Raw genomic sequence first — 19,846 nt, 5'->3', positions numbered from 1 at the left:
ACGTTATCTATATTATGGTATTTATATCAATTAATCGAATCGAATAATCCAATCTATAGCTTTCGTTATTTGCGAAGTTCGAAGCAAATTTTTAGCGAAGCGCATTATCAAGATAATAGTTAGTATATGATTAAAACAAAATAACAATGCCTGTGCAAGTAATTCCTTTGAATTTTGGTCCTGCGCTTCAAGTCAACGCGTGTGCTTCTTGTAAGCAATAAATATCGAGAGCAAATTATCCTTTCTGGGAAGCTCTCACTTGTCAATTTTTTATTTTTTACAAAAATGATAACTCTTAATATACAAAGGATGCATCTTGGTTGCAAATCAAACTCACATAATAATTGAGGAGCGCCATGAAGATCATAATGTGCATTGATCTCCCTCGTCGTCGCGGCACAGGTGAGTAATAGCAGTTGCAAGAAATGAAACTTTCAATTTTTACTTGCATTTCAATTATTTTTCACACAAACCAAGCCTTTTTTGCATTTGCACCCACTGTTGAAATCATGCTCCCAAAATATGACAATTTAAGGGATGTTCGGGGGATTCCTTTTGTTGTTCGTCATCTCAAAAGATGTAAACCGATAAAAAAAATGTTTTTTACAAATTGTAAGTCAGTTAAATTGCAGTTTCTGGTTTTTATTTAATTTTTTTTTTATATTTTTGTCTTGTTTGGCAATATTAGCACTCATTTAGAAGATGAACATTGCTTGTTTTAAGCCGTTGACTGACACAACGTCAAGCTAAAACATGTCTTAAAAGAACCGATCCCTAAGTATATTGGCAGATTTAAAACAAATAAAACGAAAAAATCCTTGGCTCGCATCGCTGAAGGCATTCCTGGATTGTCAAAGCGGAGAGTTTTGGGGGATCTTTTCCTACTAGCTGCTCATTTTATCAGAGACGGGAAATATGGAAGTTAGCGGCTAATTGACCCCAAATTTCACAGCGAGAATCGGAGCAACATGTCAATCAAGCTCAAGTCAATCGTTTCGTTCGCGGTGGAGCCAATTTAAATATACCCACTCTAAAACCACATTTTATTTTATTCCAATCAATTCCTGAAAGTCAAAAATATTTTTCTGATCGAAAAATATCTTTAAACGCGCAAGCAGAGGCGAAAAAAGCAAAGTGAGCTTTGCTTTGCACCTCCGCTCGCTTGTCAAAAAACAATTTTTCATTGCAAGAATAATGAACCCCAATTATTTTGACCCTCGCTCATCAGGAATCGATTGGAGCAAACGAAAATGTGTGTGTTTCAACTCCTCTGCGGCCAATCGGGGACCCACGGGAAAAAAGGAATTAATTTTTGATATTTCAGCTATAAGCCTGAGCGGATCATCGGCGGAACGGTCGCCAGCCCCGGACTTCTTCCCTTCCACACGCTGCTATTTTCCCAGGTAGCGCGGTTCGTTCCTCTGTGGTGCATGGTTCACTCATAAAGGAAGATAACTGCTGCTCACTGTTGCGACGCGTGAGAAGGTCTTAAAAGTATTTTTCCATAATTAATAGGAAAATTATTTCAGAGGGCAATTTTATGAGGTCCACCTTGGCGCCCTGGACATTTTTGACGAAAGCGGAGCAAACCTGCAAATTGCCACGTCCATAGCTATGGACAGATACACGAGCAATACAACCCCTCCTGCTTTACCGGTCTGGACAACGATATCTGCATCATCCACCTCGACGCCCCCGTTATTGGCCAGGGCATTGCTCCCGTCCGTCTGCCGTCTTTCTCTCAGGTCTCAGTATACCCTGCTATCGTTTCTGGCTGGGGACAAACCTCAGATGGTAAAATTTTCCCGCATTTCAATTGATGTGTTATTCGATATTTTTGATTTATTTAATTCTTTACTCGCAGACGACACTGCTGTCGGGCCTGATCTTCAATACGCGTCTGTCAACGTCATAACTCATAACCAACGACGAGTGCAGCGCATTCTTCGGACCTCTATCCCTGACATCGTTCTTTGCTGCGACACGATGACGACGGCACTAATAGCGTTTGCTTCGTGCGTCTTTTTTATTTTAAATTCACCCTAATAGCTAAATTTAAATTTGTCTCAAACAGGGAGACTCTGGTGGTCCCCTCACCGCATCGTCGAACAGGACGGCTCTCGGACCCAACTCGGAATCGTCAGCTTCGGTGCCGAATTCTGCGAATTAGGAATCCCTATCGGATACACTAGAATCACAAATGAACTGGCTGGAGCAGAACGCTGGCGTCACCATCCGCCCTTAAATAAGACGGAAAATTAAGTGCAAAGAGCTTGTAGAGAATATCGCACAAAATAAAAATGTCTTTTATATTAATAAGAAATTATATATTTAAAAAATAGGATTATAGACTGGAAAATGAACAGCACATTTTTAGTTTATGTCCTGCCAAAAATTAATAAAAATTATCATATTTGAGAAAAATACTGACGTTCTAGTATCAACTATCAGAAAGAGAAACAAATATTCTTCATTGAGCGAGATAAAGATAATTTTTGCTTTGAGGAGATGACCTCTGATTTCCATAATTGTTTTTATATTACCTCATCGCTTCTACACCGTTCGTGCGCGAGACTAAAATACGTTTGGATTGGCCGGTAAAATTGCGATAACACGAAATGCACCATTATTCTAGGGCGTGGAAGGCTCCGGTAAATCAAATCCCTCGAACGCCGGAATGAAGACGGTCATCGCCTTGTCTCTCGTCCTTGCCGTTGCGGCTCAGGTATATGTTAATTAATCTCAGGCTTTTGACAAAATCATTGAGCCTCCTGAACATATATTTCTAATATTTTTACTACTATAGTTTAGAATTTGCATTTTTTGAGTATTTTTAAAATGTAATAAAATTTATATTTAAAACAAATTTTTGGAAATAAATGAGGCGAATTACATTTTTGTATTTAATAAATTCATAACTAAAAAAATATAACCTATTAATTCAATTTGCACAAAACTAACAATTTTCTTTCCAGGCCTACAGAAACGGCAACAGCCGTCCACTATTCCAGGCAGTGATCGTGATTCACCCCAACCTCCAGTATGCTGTCTGTGGTGGATCCCTCATTAAACAGGACAAAGTGCTGACTGCTGCTCATTGTTGCCTCGGGTGGGTGATACGGCCGCAGAAAATATAACTTTATCTGACAAACTTTTAATAATTTCAGAGGGAAATCTTTCGTGGTCTACCTTGGCACTAACAACCGTGACGATTCCGAGCTCACCCAGAAGGTCTTCAGGTCGAAAAGATCTACAATCCACGAACGTTACAACGAATCAAGTAAAGTGAACGACTTATGCATCATTCACCTGGACGAAGAGGCTCGCGGCCAGGACATCACCACCATCCGGCTGCCGTCTCGTTCTCAGGTCGCAGTGACCTTCGAAAGACAGAAAGCTCTCGTTTCCGGCTGGGAATTAACCTTGAAAGGTACCAAAAAAACCTTCAGAGTAAGACGAAATTTTAATTGCCCACTTGATTGCCTAGATGAAAATACTAAGAAAGCTAAGATGATGCAAGCGGAAGTCACCATCGTCCAAAATGACGTATGCAAGAAGATTTTTCCACAATTTACCGCCGAGATGCTTTGCGCCTCCGCCAGCAGCAGAAATGAAAGCTATGTAAGCGTTATTCGCTTTTTTATGCTTATTAAAATTGAATGACACATTTTTTGCCTACAGGGAGACTTCGCCGGTCCGCTTACCATCTTTGAATCTGACGGAAAGGAGACCCAAATTGGACTCGCAAGCTACGGGCCTATACCTGAGCAAGGATTGTGTCTTCCTGATGTCTACGTCAGACTCACCGAATACCTCGACTGGATCGAAAAGTGGACTGGAGTCGAGATCCGTCCTTAAAACTGTAGGTGTGTCGAGGACCGTTCAATAATAAACACACAATTTTATGTTCTTGCAAATATTTGAAATTTCTTTTTAACAACTTTGCAGCTCCTTTTTAGTTTATAACAAAACATTAGGATTCCTCAAAATTCAACATTTCTTTACATTGTCTTTTAACACCGCAAGGATTCATTTAAATGGCGAAATAATACAAAATTTATCAACGGACTTCATAATTTAGTACTTTGCTAATTGTAAAATAAATTAATTCTCATTGGGTGGATTTTAATTATAATTGAATGCCAACTCTAGGAAGGTTTTTCTATAGTCAAAAAATGTGTTCAGCAGGTCACTCAGGGTTCGCAAAAACCCGCATTTTACCGGAAAAACCCACTGCATTGCCAAAAACCTTTTTTGCGGGTTTTTCTGCAATTTTGGCTTTCACAAATCAATAGTATTTAACACCCTGAATGAGCTGGCCACATCCAATCACGTTTGGGGCAAAAGCTGCGATATCTAGGCTTGATTAAAGATAAAACTCAAATTGCTGACAGTCACCTTCCAACAGATAAATTATAGTTGAAGAGCTCACAATCAGACGAGCTGCGGAAGTGTTATTAAAAATCAAAGCTGACTTTCGGCTACCTCGCACTGTTGTCGGAGAGCAGAAATTTTACTTTCAGTACGTCACACCTACAGAGGTTAAATACGCTCTCAAGGGGATAACTTCCTCAGCAGAATGGGTTGACGCAATTTCCAATAAAATGCTAACGATGTCGATTGATGTAACTTTACCCACAATGGTTTTCCTGATAAATTCGTCACTTCAATCAGCAATATTCCCCAGCGAATGGAAAAAAGCCATTTTAAAGCCGCTGCCAAAAGTGCGACGCCTGAAATGTAGCTCTGACTACAGGCCAATTAGTATTTTGTGTACCATCTCGAAAATACTAGAAAAAGTTGCTTACGATCAAATTATTCAGTACCTACAGGCGCACGAGGTTATAGACACTATTCAATCAGGATTCCAATTCCGTAGGCTGCATAGCACGACCACGTACGGCACTCCTCAAAATAACCGAGGATTTATTACGCCTCGCCATTTTCCGCAACGAAATCTCTCTGATGGCTTTCCTAGATTATTCAAAGGCATTTGACATTGTTGATCATGCCTTACTCCTCGGCAAAATGCGCCAGCTCAATTTCTCTGAATAAGTGATAAAGTTTTTTTAAGAGTTACTTGTCCGGCCGACTGCATGCAATTCGCGGTTCAGATGGTAAAATGTCTCAGTGGGTCAGTATTGAGGCTGGCGTTCCTCAGGGAGCTGTTTTAAGCCGACTTCTTTTTTCAATATTCACGTACTCTCGATTTGATCGTTCTAACGGTGTGCAAATCTTGCAAATTGAAACATTACAGAGCTCGTCAGGCGTCGTTAAAGTGGTTTGAGGGCTACTCTGACGCCAGGGTTATAATTTTCACCTACTCTGATGGTCATATCTAATCTCAGAAGGTGCTTCCAGCATGTTCTGAGGGTTAAATTTTACCAAAACTAAAAACAGCCTTATTTAAACCTCTTATTTTTTGAAAACTTAGAAATCCTGAAATTTTATAGGCACGTGCAATACCTAGGACATAAATTTCTAGATATACAAAATTAAATATTAAATGCTATAAAAATACAGTTTATGCACAACTATCAGAAAGAAAAACAAATATTCCTCGTGAGCGAGATGAAGATAATTTTTGCTTTGAGATGTCTGGAATTCCAAAATTATTTTTGTATTACCTTATCACTTCTACACCGTTCGTGCGCGAGACTAAAATACGTTTGGATTGGCCGGTAAAATTGCGGTAACACGAAATGCACCATTATTTTAGGGCGTGGAAGGCTCCGGTAAATCAAATCCCTCGAACGCCGGAATGAAGACGGTCATCGCCTTGTCTCTCGTCCTTGCCGTCGCGGCTCAGGTATGTTAATTAATCTCAGGCTTTTGACAAAATCATTGAGCCTCCTGAATATATATATTTCACATATTATTACTACCCGCCCAGAAATTTTTCGCCCGAGAATATTCCTGGAATATATCAACTTCCTCTGGGAATATTCTTCAGGAATAAATTTGTTTTAAATAGAAGTCACGCCTTTATTTCGCCCAGGAACAATCCTGGGAATATTCCGTCTGGAATAATTTGAGAATGTTCCTGGAATATTCCTACGGAGAAGCGATGAGCTCTTTTCCAAACCCCTCCAAGAATATTCCAGAATCATTCCCAAATTATTCCTAACGGAATATTCCCAGGAATGTTCCTGGGCGAAATAAAGGCGTGACTTCTATTTAAAACAAAGTTATTCCTGAAGAATATTCCTTTTTATCCTCTTTATTTATTATAGGAATATTCTTTAAAATTTTTCTAGAAAATTATTAATTGGTTATTATTTTTAATTTAATAACACACAATTATCTTGTTACATAATCTCAATTGAGTTTTATTAATTTTCAACACAAAAGTACATACGGCCATAGAAAGAGGAAAATAAACTGCATACACAACAATTTGCATTAGGCTACACAGATTAGAAAACTCCCCGCCTGGAAATTCAAATTACAATTTTTTACAGATTATTTCTGGACTATTCTTAGAACATTTTGAACATATTGACCTTTAATAATACCCTAGAAATAATCCTTCGAACAAACTTTAGAAATGGTATTTTGGAAGATTTTTACCTTGAGGATAATTTGTATTTGCGTAAATTGAGCAATGAATATTTCAGGTACCTTTTCAGATAACAAATTTGATAACTATACAAAAAATCTTCCAAAAGTGTTAGAACTTGGAAGAAATTTCAGAATACACCAATTTAATAAGCCTTTTTAGTGCTCAAATCCGCCAACAATTGGTGGCACACCGGCCACCGTATACTTCAGTAATAAATTTTATTTTAGGGCACTTCTGCTGAGACTTCAGACCATGTCCTGCTGCTGATGTGCATTCTTCACTCAAAATGCTTTCTTTAGGCGTGTCGAAAACCAAAATCAGGTCAGCCAATCGCCGTAGAATCGTTAAAACTATTGTTTGAAATAAAAAATCGTATCCAACATTTCTACAGCAAATGTATTAACCGATGTTGGATTTTAACAAGTCTACAGAAAGCATATTAAGTGAAGATTTGTAATAGGGGAATGCACTGCAGCAGGATTGAGTCTGAAGTCGCAGCGGAAGTGCATTAAATTAAAATTTAATACCGAAGTATACGGTGGCACCATTTAATAGCGGCTTCGAGCACAAAGGCGGCGCGCTTAATTATGCAACTGGTGAATTAACAATCAATTTCAAACTACACAAAGAATTTTAAATAGACCTAACTTATTTCATACACAGGGATATAATGGCCCAACAATATTAAACTAAAATTGCTGCTCTAATAACAATTTCATAGAAAACAATTGGTAAAATTTTGAAATACGCAAAAAAACTTAATCAGTGGGCGTCCACACTATGAAAGGATAAACCTCCAAATCCAATGCAGGATTTTAAATCATAACTGTTAACTGGAACACATACACTAGCGTCGCACTCACTAAACTTCACTTCTTGTAGCTTAAAGTCAATGATGAGGGTGACAGCCTTGTTGATCACGCTGAAGTCTTCTTTGTGTCCGATACTCTAATGCGGCTGCGGTCTCCCAATTCTTTACGTTCCTCCTACCAGAACAGGCTGCAGCTTCTTATCGTCATTTTTATTAGACTGAACTGGAAAATGTAAAAGTAACGATATATAGAGTTGATCGTAAATGTAAAACATGTAAAAATGGTTCTTTTTTTTAAATACGGTGAGTGCCACGTGAGCATTTAAATTTATATTGTCTGTTATTTACATTCTTGAAAAAACTAAAATTACAGGTATACAATCATTTTAAAGGAGTCTAAAAAATTTGTAAAATTTTTGTTCCTACTGACCGAGGACTGGTAAGGGCGCACACTAGTTTAGAATCATTTGCGCGTATGTAGAGTATATTTAAAATGTATTAAAATTTTTATTTAAAACAATTTGTTGGAAATAAATGAGGCGAATTACATTTTTGTATTTAGTAAATTCATAACCTATTAATTCAATTTGCACAAAACTAACAATTTTCTTTCCAGGCCTACGGAAACGGCAACAGCCGTCCACTATTCCAGGTCGTGATCGTGACTAACCCCGGCCTCCAGTATGCTGTCTGCGGTGGATCCCTCATTAAACAGGACAAAGTGCTGACTGGTGCCCAATGTTGCCTGGGGTGGGTGATACGGCCGCAGAAAATACTACTTTATTTGACAAACTTTTAATAATTTCAGAGGGACATCTTTCGCTGTCTACCTTGGCACTAACAACCGTGAAGATTTCGAGCTAGCCCTGAATAAGGGTGTCAGGTCGAAAAGATCTACAATCCACGAACGTTACAACGAATCAAGTAAAGTGAACGACTTATGCATCATTCACCTGGACGAAGAGGCTCGCGGCCAGGACATCACCACCATCCGGCTGCCGTCTCGTTCTCAGGTCGCAGTGACCTTGGAGAGACAGAAAGCTATCGTGTCCGGCTGGAAACTAACCTGGAAAGGTAACAAAAAAACCTTCAGAGTAGGACGAAATTTTAATTGCCCACTTGATTGCCAAGATAAAACCACGATGAAAGCTAAGATGATGCAAGCGGAAGTCACCATCGTCCAAAATGACGCATGCAAGAAGATTTATCCACAATTTACCACCGAGATGCTTTGCGCCAGCAATATATACTATGTAGGCGTTTTTCGCTTTAACTATATGCGTATTAAAATTGAATCAAACATTTTTTGCCAACAGGGAGGCTTTTTCGGTCCGCTTACCATCTTTGAATCTGACGGAAAGGAGACCCTAATTGGACTCGCAAGCTACGGGCCTAGACCAGAGTGGATAAGTCGTCCTGCTGTCTACGTCAAACTCACCGAATACCTCGACTGGATCGAAAAGTGGACTGGAGTCGAGATCCGTCCTTAAAACTGTAGGTGTATCGAGGACCGTTCAATAATAAACACACAATTTTATGTTCTTGCAAATTTTTGAAATTTCTTTTCAACAACTTCTGCAGCTCCTTTTTAGTTTATAAAAAATTAGGATACTTCAAAATTAAAAATTTCTTTACATTGTCTTTTAACAGCGCAAGGATTCATTTAAATAGCGAAATAATACAAATTTATCAACGGACTTCATAATTTAGTACTTTGCTAATTGTAAAATAAATTAATTCTCATTGGTTGGATTTTGATTAATTGAATGCCACTCTAGGAAGCTTTTTCTATAGTAAAAAATGTGTTCAGCAGGTCACTCAGGGTTCGCAAAAACCGGAATTTTTTCGGAAAACCCCACTGCATTGCAAAAACTTTTTTTGCGGGTTTTTCTGCAATTTTGCGCATTTTTCCGAAACGCATGCGTTCTTATGGAAAATAAAAATATTCTCATTATGGATGACCAAAAATAGGGATTTTTCAAAATCCCCAAAATCAGTATTAGAGCCACTGGTTCCTCCAAGAGACTGAAATTTTTACCTCTCGACGTAATTTTCCGAGTTTTCAGACTCTGTTGGAGCGAAAATTGACTTTTTTTCGGGTTAAATTTGGAAACTTAAAACTGGTGGGTTTTTCCAGCCGGTTTTTTGCGGCTAATATTGTAAAAAAATTAAATCAGCCATGTATATCAATTCAAAACTTAATAGAGTAAAAATTAATTTCCATTTTTTTCAAATTCCAAAGTCGCTGGCCGTCTAAATAAGCTGCTGTCTCTTGGGGTGGGCGTGTTTCATTTTTCAATCGATGATCCATTACAAAAAGTTAATATCACGCCGCACTTATTAAGAGTGAGCCGCAAAATTAAATTTCTGTCACTAATCACGTTGACGGTGCCGTCCTTGAACTCTGCTGGCAGATCGTTCCGCACGGTTGGTACCGCTCTGAAGGAAAAAGCACACTGGCCGCGCAAACACTGCGCGCTGGCGGCGGCTGCAGACGCTGGTGCCGCGGTCGTTCGCGTCACCGAGCAATTAAGAATCTTTATTCAATTTTTCGATTTTTAACATTTTGAATTGAATAGAACTTGTAAACTATAACAGAAAGTGTTTCGTTTATGAGCAGAAAAAATTCATAAATAAAAAATTATCATTTTACAGAATAAATACTGACAGCAACTGTCAGAAAGAAAAACAAAAATTCCTCGTGGCCGAGATAAAGATAATTTTAGCTTTGAGGACAAGTGAATATTGTTTATGCATACATCATTTTATCTACACGCGCGCAAGAAAAATATACGTGAAGATTGGCCAGCAAAAAATTGCGATAGATTTTGAAATGAATAATTGTATCAGGGCGTGGAAGGCAGGTAAATTAAATCACTCCAACGCCGGAAGAAGACGGTCATCGTCTTGACTCTCATCATTGCGCCTGGACCCGATATTCAGGGCCCGAGTGCGAACGCCTACAGTGTCGAAAAATAATTAAAAAATTTCTTTAATGCATTTTAATATCAGTGCAGTATTTTTATTTGCATTTTAAAACTAACATTTTTCTTTAAAATTGTCATTTTGCTGCGTAAATTTTTAAAAACATTTCATTTTCACAATTTGTGATAAGTGGAAGTCATGATGAGCTATAGTAATTAAAAAATTATTAGTTGAAAACTGAGGTGCAAACATTATTACCGCTGTACAACATTTTGTTTTTTAAACGCGGGTTTTTGCAACCCTGGTTTTTCCCCACGGTGCCCACCCAGCCCTTTTCGCTTTCTGGTTGACAAGAATGTGCAATAAAATCGCAATGCATTTGAATTTCTGTTCTGAGAGCGTATGAGAGTATGAGGTTCTTTTCTGGTTGAAGCGCACGATTGGGTTATTTAAAATACCCGTAACCAGTAGACAGAACCCAAAAGCGGCCCGACGAGAGAATAAATTACCTGGTACCGGGGTTACCCGAGAATTTTCGGGCACCAAAACATTACCCGGCCCGGCGAACGCACTACTGCAGCGGTAAAAGGCGTTTTTATTTTCAATTTTAACCGCAGTTTCTTGCAGGCAATGTTTGCACCTCAGTTTTACTTAATTTTCTTATTATTAGCTCATGGCCTCCATTATTTCTTTTTTGCAGAGTATGTATGTTAATTTTAAAATGCAAATAAAATACTGCTGACATTAAAATGCATAAAAAATAAAAAAATATCATTAATTTTTTTGACACCGAGGGCAGGCGCACTCAGGCCCTGAATATCGGGTCCAGGCGCGCTCAAGCAATGAGATGAGTTAAAAAATCGGGTACGAGCGGGTCCGCGGGTTGCGTAACTAGGGTACAATCCTGCCCAAGCAGCAAAAATATGAACACACATTCCGCGCCCTAACATAATGATGCGACTCTATACTATTTATCGCATTATTTACCGGCATCAACGCGTAATTTTTTCTTGCACACGACCGACGCAGATGAAGTATATACATAAACAATATGGAATTCCGGACATGTCCTCAAAGCAAAATAATTATCTTTATCTGGCTTCTGAGCAATTTTTGTTTATTGTCATCAGGGCCGGTTCCTCACGAGTCCTGAGCTTTATTGTCTTAGCCATAACTACGGAAAGGGGTTGACTGCGTATTTAGCCAGTCGATAAAGGATCGCAGGGTTGGTGGTTTGAAATCCATACCTATGGCGGTTTAATGGTGTCCTTTGCGATGAGAGTTACACTGCGGCTACCCAAGGGATGAGCAAAGGGAGAGAGCTAGAGGTGGCCCGACCTGACCGGTCCGCCACCAGCAGGCGAAGCCGAGAGACGTCGCGGGTGTGTGTGCGAGCGCTCCCCTCCGTGAGCAGGGGTGGTTGTATAACCTGAGACTCTCCCTCCACGCTCCCCTTTGGGCTCCCGAATATTTTACATTCATTGCTTCGTTACAAATAATATTGATTGTAATATCGTCAGGTAAAACCCTGACATCTCATTGGGGTTTGGATTTTTTTCTTTTTTTTTCTCAACCCTAATTCTAACATTTGATTTATTTCCCGCGTTTACATTTTTATTTCGGACATAATTGTGTAGTCATGTGTTTGTGTGCCCTAATTATACTTCAGTTAAATCTAATTTTTCTTTCAAATCTTAACTAAGTATGTATTTAATGTGTAGATGTGTGTGTATGTGTTTTCTAATATGTGTCTAACTTTCACTTTCGGAGATTTATATTAAAAGTTAGTTGTAATTAAATGGTAGAAAACCTTCTACCTCTCCAACCAGGAAAGAAAAAAATTGGCAAATTTGAAATCGAAATTTATAAAACAATTAAAATAAAATGTTGAGCACATTAAATGATGAAAAGAATTCGAGGAAAAATGATAAGCAAATCCTTTGCTCATAACCAAGCGAGGAAAGTGGGTAAAAACGAAGAGAGTTGCATGTTGAATGGCTTTGTCTTATGCTGTCGGTTGATGGTGTGAGCGACTTATTGGTTAGGTGTGATGTTGGCGAATGATATCTTGGTGGTCGTCAGTTGTTGTTATAATTTCGAGGGCAAAGCATGCCTCGATGGTGAATGACGCCTTGTGCGATGTGTCGTGTAGAGTCCCATGCACGCTTGCAGTGGTGTGTTGAGTTTTAGCCAGGAGACTTGGCTGCAACTTTTATGATGTTTACTGAAACTCTCTCATTCGTTATGACTTGGTGAGCAACGTTTCACAAATCAATCTCTGAAAAAAATATGTATGAATTATACAGGTTGGATGTTGTCTTTTTTGCTCTTGTTAATAAATCGCGACTATTGAAAATAAAAAAGAATAAAATACTCCGATAGCAAAATGTTAATGTGGAATAAATTTAACCCTTTATGTGATATAATGTAACTTGATAAATTAAAGTATGCTAAGTTCTGGCAAATGAATATCCAGCTTAAAATTAAATAAAATTAATAAGGAAACGATTTTCGCGTTGTACCCCTTGATTTCCTAATCTGAACAAAACAAAGTAAACTTCTTGAACACGTTTGAAAGGCTGTCCGATTTGTTGCCTTGAAAAGGGAAAAAATTGCTTATATTATCTAATTTTTAGAAAACCGTTCGCTAAAATAGAATGAAAATAATGAATACAATTCTTCGTCGTTAAATTAAAGAAATATACCGTGTAATGTCTCTTTAGCAAGGTGATTAATATGGCGATTAATTAAATACCTGTAAAATTTAAAAGGTACCCTCTGGTGTTCTTGACTAATCGAGACAAATACCGATCAATAATTGAAGAATTAATTAAAGCAGATTTAGCAGGATCTTGCATGCATAATACAAAAAACTGACGTGTAAGTTTCAGTTAACGTGTATTAATTAATTAAGAAAACCTCAATACTTGTGCATCTGCCTCGCTCTTTGTCTAACGCGTCAACGGTCAACCGCCGTTCAAATCAAAGTTATTAACGGACGCAGGACGCCGGACGCCGCCAGTAAGGGACAACACGGACGTCCCGCGGACTCGGACGGATGGCCTGGATCTTGCGTTTAACAGGGTAAGTCTCATTTTATAGATTTGCGTCCAAAGAAATTAGATCTGATCGCGCAATTTGAAAATCTAACGGTATTATGGTAAAATTACACTTTTCGCCGCTACTTATGCAGTTTTCGCCACCAATATTTTGATATGGGATTCTCGCAAGTCCTTAAGTTATCAATTAGAACCCCGTAAATAAGTTTGGGTGGCGGAAACTGTGAATCGGTGAGGAAGAATGTAATTTTTCCATGTAAATTACGGTGACATTTCTTTTTCGCTTGCGAGAATTTAGAATGGCATGCCTTACACATTCTGATTCAATTGGCGTTGCAAGGAAAATGGAAAAATATTATGCTTGAACTTTTAATACTTGAACCTTCCATTTTCCAAGCAAAACTAATTGAAATAAGCTTTTATTTATTTTTTCCTATGAGTTGCTTCCCCTTTTTTAGCTTCAAGCCATCCGCAGATATTTTGCACGACGGAAAAAGATGTAACCGTTGAAGTTCTGCAGTTTGGGCATCAAGATCGGCGATGCTGGCATCGTAAAATAAAAAATTTTGTAGCTGTAATATGTGATATGGTTGAAAACTAATAAATTTTGCATATTTTGTACACTAAATGAAGTTTGTAATTTTTTTAAATAATTCCAGATAAATCGCAATAACAAATTATTTTGGTATATTCTAGGAACATTCTGAGGGTAATTTTAAGAATAATATAGGGATAATTTTTGTCACACTTTATGTTAACCTTAAAATGATATTAGAATCACCTAAGAACATTCTTAGATTAACCTAAAAGAATAATCCTATGTAAAGATTTGTAACGCAAAATATTAATCCTGGATGAATCTGTAGATTAATCTAAGAGAATATCCTTAGAATGTTCTAGGATCATTCTTTAGAGCTTTTTGAAACAAACCCCGGCAGAATAATCCTGGAACATTCTAAGGATATTCTCTTAAATTAATCTACAGATTAATCCAGGATTAAGAAAACGCGTTACATAAATTCAAATAATATTAATTTTTTAGATTAATCCTGGGCGAAGTCGGTATATTCTTAGAATATTCTCAGGCGATATTTTTTTATGCGGGTGATTTTACAAACGATATCAATTCAAATATTCACTCAAAACTTGATTCTTGTAAAGTCTTTTCACTTGTGGTCTTTCAGTTCGTTACTTTACTTGCTTTTGTACTCACAGCTTGTTGACCTGGTCATTTATGGACCTGAATGGTATTGCTTTGCTGATCACCTGTGCTGCTGGTGACCTCTTGTTCTTAGTGCAGTTTTCTTGTGGTTGCTTATTGTTGAAAACAATGATTATGTCTGCTTCACTTGAATGTACCTTTCCTGTGTGGGACAGGAAAAGAAGTTCTGCCCATTTGGCTTGGCTCGGACACAGGGAAACCCACATAAAACCTGTATCGCAGAACTCACTCTCACCGCAGGTGCTGATATAAGGGTCTGAATTCTTCTTTTTTGCTTAGCTTATTTTACAGTCGAAAAAAATGCTTTGTGTGAAGCTTATTTAGTAAAGAAATAAATGTTTTAGTCAAATTTATGTGCTTTCGCTAATTGTTGTTTCATCTAGGATTGTGAACTGTTTAATTTAATTTTCGTGTGATTGAATATAATGAAAATTATAGTCATTCCTCAATATATTAATTTTTTTATAAAATCTAGATATGTGGAAAAATGCGATATAAAACATATTTGTTTTAAAGCCTTCATAACGTATATTTGTAATTTGTATTAAAGCGCCGCACTATTTATTTAGAAGACGTACAAAAAAAGTTCTGAATGAATTGTATTGCCTCTCTAGATAGGAAGGTTTTCCAATTCTAAAAAAGTTCCCTAATGTTTTAGGTCACTAAAAACTGTGAATTTATTATTTTAATTGTTTAGAATTTCGTTTAAAATTCATTTACCAATCAAAATATGCAGTAAGCGAGAAAAGGCGCAGAAAGTCAAAGCCGGAGTGAGCCCAGACACATGAGTAATATAATCTGGCCATCGTGTACGCCTTGCACTGGGAAAGAAACTGTGCCGCTGAACTGTCGTTCAGTGCGGCTGGCATAGCATTCAAGGCTTTAACGGCACGAAATGCAATGCTTACTGAGCACCCTGATAACTTCCAAAGGGTTAAAAAGCATATCTATTCTGAAGGCTCTCCATTTGATCGTATTAACGTGTGCAAATCTTGCAAATCGAAATATTACAGAGCCCGTCAGGTGTTGTTAAAGTGGTTTGAGGGCTACTCTGACGCCTGGGTTAGATTTTTCACGTACTCCGATGTCCTGCCAAAAATAAATAAAAATTATCATATTTGAGAAAAAATACTGACGTTCTAGTATCAACTATCAGAAAGATAAACAAATATTCTTCATTGAGCGAGATAAAGATAATTTTTGCTTTGAGGAGATGACCTCTGATTTCCATAATTGTTTTTATATTACCTCATCGCTTCTACACCGTTCGTGCGCGAGACTAAAATACGTTTGGATTGGCCGGTAAAATTGCGATAACACGAAATGCATCATTATTCTAGGGCGTGGAAGGCTCCGGTAAATCAAATCCCTCGAACGCCGGAATGAAGACGGTCATCGCCTTGTCTCTCGTCCTTGCCATCGCGGCTCAGGTATGTTAATTAATCTCAGATTTTGACAAAATCATTGAGCCTCCTGAACATATATATTATCTATTTCTAATATTTTTACTACTATAGTTTAGAATCATTTGCATTTGTAGAGTATTTTTAAAAAGTAATACAATTTATATTTAAACCAAATTGTTAGAAATAAAAGAGGCGAATTACATTTTCGGATTTATTAAATAACCTATTAATTCAATTTGCACAAAACTAACAATTTTCTTTCCAGGCCTACAGAAACGACAACAGCCGTCCACTATTCCAGGTCGTGATCGTGATTAACCCCAACCTCCAGTATGCTGTCTGTGGTGGATCCCTCATTAAACAGGACAAAGTGCTGACTGCTGCTCATTGTTGCCTCGGGTGGGTGATACGGCCGCAGAAAATATAACTTTATCTGACAAACTTTTAATAATTTCAGAGGGAAATCTTTCGTGGTCTACCTTGGCACTAACAACCGTGACGATTCCGAGCTCACCCAGAAGGTCTTCAGGTCGAAAAGATCTACAATCCACGAACGTTACAACGAATCAAGTAAAGTGAACGACTTATGCATCATTCACCTGGACGAAGAGGCTCGCGGCCAGGACATCACCACCATCCGGCTGCCGTCTCGTTCTCAGGTCGCAGTGACCTTCGAAAGACAGAAAGCTCTCGTTTCCGGCTGGGAATTAACCTTGAAAGGTACCAAAAAAAACCTTCAGAGTAAGACGAAATTTTAATTGCCCACTTGATTGCCTAGATGAAAATACTAAGAAAGCTAAGATGATGCAAGCGGAAGTCACCATCGTCCAAAATGACGTATGCAAGAAGATTTTTCCACAATTTACCGCCGAGATGCTTTGCGCCTCCGCCAGCAGCAGAAATGAAAGCTATGTAAGCGTTATTAGCTTTTTTATGCTTATTAAAATTGAATGACACATTTTTTGCCAACAGGGAGACTTCGCCGGTCCGCTTACCATCTTTGAATCTGACGGAAAGGAGACCCAAATTGGACTCGCAAGCTACGGGCCTATACCTGAGCAAGGATTGTGTCTTCCTGATGTCTACGTCAGACTCACCGAATACCTCGACTGGATCGAAAAGTGGACTGGAGTCGAGATCCGTCCTTAAAACTGTAGGTGTGTCGAGGACCGTTCAATAATAAACACACAATTTTATGTTCTTGCAAATATTTGAAATTTCTTTTTAACAACTTTGCAGCTCCTTTTTAGTTTATAACAAAACATTAGGATTCCTCAAAATTCAACATTTCTTTACATTGTCTTTTAACACCGCAAGGATTCATTTAAATGGCGAAATAATACAAAATTTATCAACGGACTTCATAATTTAGTACTTTGCTAATTGTAAAATAAATTAATTCTCATTGGGTGGATTTTAATTATAATTGAATGCCAACTCTAGGAAGGTTTTTCTATAGTCAAAAAATGTGTTCAGCAGGTCACTCAGGGTTCGCAAAAACCCGCATTTTACCGGAAAAACCCACTGCATTGCCAAAAACCTTTTTTGCGGGTTTTTCTGCAATTTTGGCTTTCACAAATCAATAGTATTTAACACCCTGAATGAGCTGGCCACATCCAATCACGTTTGGGGCAAAAGCTGCGATATCTAGGCTTGATTAAAGATAAAACTCAAATTGCTGACAGTCACCTTCCAACAGATAAATTATAGTTGAAGAGCTCACAATCAGACGAGCTGCGGAAGTGTTATTAAAAATCAAAGCTGACTTTCGGCTACCTCGCACTGTTGTCGGAGAGCAGAAATTTTACTTTCAGTACGTCACACCTACAGAGGTTAAATACGCTCTCAAGGGGATAACTTCCTCAGCAGAATGGGTTGACGCAATTTCCAATAAAATGCTAACGATGTCGATTGATGTAACTTTACCCACAATGGTTTTCCTGATAAATTCGTCACTTCAATCAGCAATATTCCCCAGCGAATGGAAAAAAGCCATTTTAAAGCCGCTGCCAAAAGTGCGACGCCTGAAATGTAGCTCTGACTACAGGCCAATTAGTATTTTGTGTACCATCTCGAAAATACTAGAAAAAGTTGCTTACGATCAAATTATTCAGTACCTACAGGCGCACGAGGTTATAGACACTATATTCAATCAGGATTCCAATTCCGTAGGCTGCATAGCACGACCACGTACGGCACTCCTCAAAATAACCGAGGATTTACGCCTCGCCATTTTCCGCAACGAAATCTCTCTGATGGCTTTCCTAGATTATTCAAAGGCATTTGACATTGTTGATCATGCCTTACTCCTCGGCAAAATGCGCCAGCTCAATTTCTCTGAATAAGTGATAAAGTTTTTTAAGAGTTACTTGTCCGGCCGACTGCATGCAATTCGCGGTTCAGATGGTAAAATGTCTCAGTGGGTCAGTATTGAGGCTGGCGTTCCTCAGGGAGCTGTTTTAAGCCGACTTCTTTTTTCAATATTCACGTACTCTCGATTTGATCGTTCTAACGGTGTGCAAATCTTGCAAATTGAAACATTACAGAGCTCGTCAGGCGTCGTTAAAGTGGTTTGAGGGCTACTCTGACGCCAGGGTTATAATTTTCACCTACTCTGATGGTCATATCTAATCTCAGAAGGTGCTCCCAGCATGTTCTGAGGGTTAAATTTTACCAAAACTAAAAACAGCCTTTTATTTTTTGAAAAATTGGAAAAATTAAAAATCCTGAAATTTTATAGGCACGTGCAATACCTAGGACATAAATTTCTAGATATACAAAATTAAATATTAAATGCTAAAAAATACAGTTTATGCACAACTATCAGAAAGATAAACAAATATTCCTCGTGAGCGAGATAAAGATAATTTTTGCTTTGAGATGTCTGGAATTCCAAAATTGTTTTTGTATTACCTTATCGCTTCTTTGAATTGAAACTTAGTCAGGAGTAATCTAGCTGATTAATTATTCAAAAATTTGCCTTTATCTAGAATTATGTTGCAACCTTCGCGTACCCAGGCATTAAATCGGGCCGCAGGACAGAACTCCCCAGTAGTTACCCTCCCGGTGAATCCGTGCCCTTTCAGGATTTTTCTGACACCACCAACTTTAATTAGTTCCCAAAGTTGGAAATGGAAGATTTTGAATTTACGTTAAAAGAATAACTTTAGAAAATGGAATTTAATTGATAAATATAAGTTTTAGACGAGCGGTTCAAGATCGCGTAGTTTCTTTAATTACTAGGGTAAAATAATGAAAGAGACCGGTTTAGGTTAAATATACAAGTAACATTATTATTTAAGCTGGTACTTTAAACAATACAGCAAAATTTATATTTGGTTTAATTGAATATATTTCACCTTGATATTGACTCAGTTATGAACGTTATTGAAATACCCGAAATACAATCAGGAACTGAATATTAAAGGAATTAAACTTTACAAAATTGAATTCGAAAAGAGGAATTAATAAGCTCAGTTAACTATAAGTTTCTCAACACTCACTCTGCCAATTAAAGAAGAATAGCTGCGGACGTCTCCCACACTAACCCGTTGTAACGCGTGGAAAATGAACTCTCAAGTAACTCGAGTGTCATTTGGTCCGCGGTTATATAGTGGCAAGTGAGGGGTTTGCCCAATGGAAAACATGGCTAAGGGTAATCGAGTAAAAAATAGATTAACTTCACTCTTACAAATGGACATAAATATCCTCTATTGAAAATATTATTGAATCAAGGACATTGAGGATTTAATGGAATAAATATGTTTTGGTCCTCAATGAGTTTACTTTGTATTTAAAACAATATAATTAGAGTGTTTGGCAATTTAATTGTAATCACTTGTGGTGCAATTAGGAGTCAGT

General features: G+C 37.9%; 2 protein-coding genes across 2 annotated transcripts; both read left to right on the top strand.

Annotated features, from left to right (window-relative positions):
- The first annotated feature begins 1,907 nt into the window (after positions 1-1,907).
- On the top strand, positions 1,908-3,887 carry LOC135946789 (chymotrypsin-like). Its single transcript, XM_065495156.1, has 6 exons — positions 1,908-2,015; positions 2,075-2,725; positions 2,976-3,109; positions 3,168-3,430; positions 3,488-3,621; positions 3,682-3,887. The coding sequence occupies exons 2-6, from the start codon at positions 2,678-2,680 to the stop codon at positions 3,856-3,858; spliced, it is 756 nt and encodes a 251-aa protein (XP_065351228.1). The 5' UTR covers positions 1,908-2,015; positions 2,075-2,677; the 3' UTR covers positions 3,859-3,887.
- A 1,780-nt stretch (positions 3,888-5,667) lies between these two features.
- Positions 5,668-17,163, top strand: LOC135947136 (chymotrypsin-like). Its single transcript, XM_065495744.1, has 5 exons — positions 5,668-5,809; positions 7,990-8,123; positions 16,443-16,705; positions 16,764-16,897; positions 16,958-17,163. The coding sequence occupies exons 1-5, from the start codon at positions 5,762-5,764 to the stop codon at positions 17,132-17,134; spliced, it is 756 nt and encodes a 251-aa protein (XP_065351816.1). The 5' UTR covers positions 5,668-5,761; the 3' UTR covers positions 17,135-17,163.
- The last annotated feature ends 2,683 nt before the right edge of the window (positions 17,164-19,846 follow it).

This window comes from Cloeon dipterum, chromosome X (genome assembly GCF_949628265.1).
Source record: "Cloeon dipterum chromosome X, ieCloDipt1.1, whole genome shotgun sequence".
Taxonomy (NCBI): domain Eukaryota; kingdom Metazoa; phylum Arthropoda; class Insecta; order Ephemeroptera; family Baetidae; genus Cloeon; species Cloeon dipterum.
The sequence above is the reverse complement of the archived record's forward strand: the minus strand, read 5'-3'. Positions and strand labels throughout refer to the sequence as shown.

Excerpts from the sequence above, each read along its gene's own strand:
- LOC135946789 (XM_065495156.1), top strand. The coding sequence starts at position 2,678 with ATGAAGACGGTCATCGCCTTGTCTCTCGTCCTTGCCGTTGCGGCTCAG. Across the intron at positions 2,726-2,975 it reads TCCTTGCCGTTGCGGCTCAG|GCCTACAGAAACGGCAACAG; the intron begins GTATATGTTAAT and ends TTTTCTTTCCAG. Across the intron at positions 3,622-3,681 it reads GCAGCAGAAATGAAAGCTAT|GGAGACTTCGCCGGTCCGCT; the intron begins GTAAGCGTTATT and ends TTTTGCCTACAG.
- LOC135947136 (XM_065495744.1), top strand. The coding sequence starts at position 5,762 with ATGAAGACGGTCATCGCCTTGTCTCTCGTCCTTGCCGTCGCGGCTCAG. Across the intron at positions 5,810-7,989 it reads TCCTTGCCGTCGCGGCTCAG|GCCTACGGAAACGGCAACAG; the intron begins GTATGTTAATTA and ends TTTTCTTTCCAG. Across the intron at positions 16,898-16,957 it reads GCAGCAGAAATGAAAGCTAT|GGAGACTTCGCCGGTCCGCT; the intron begins GTAAGCGTTATT and ends TTTTGCCAACAG.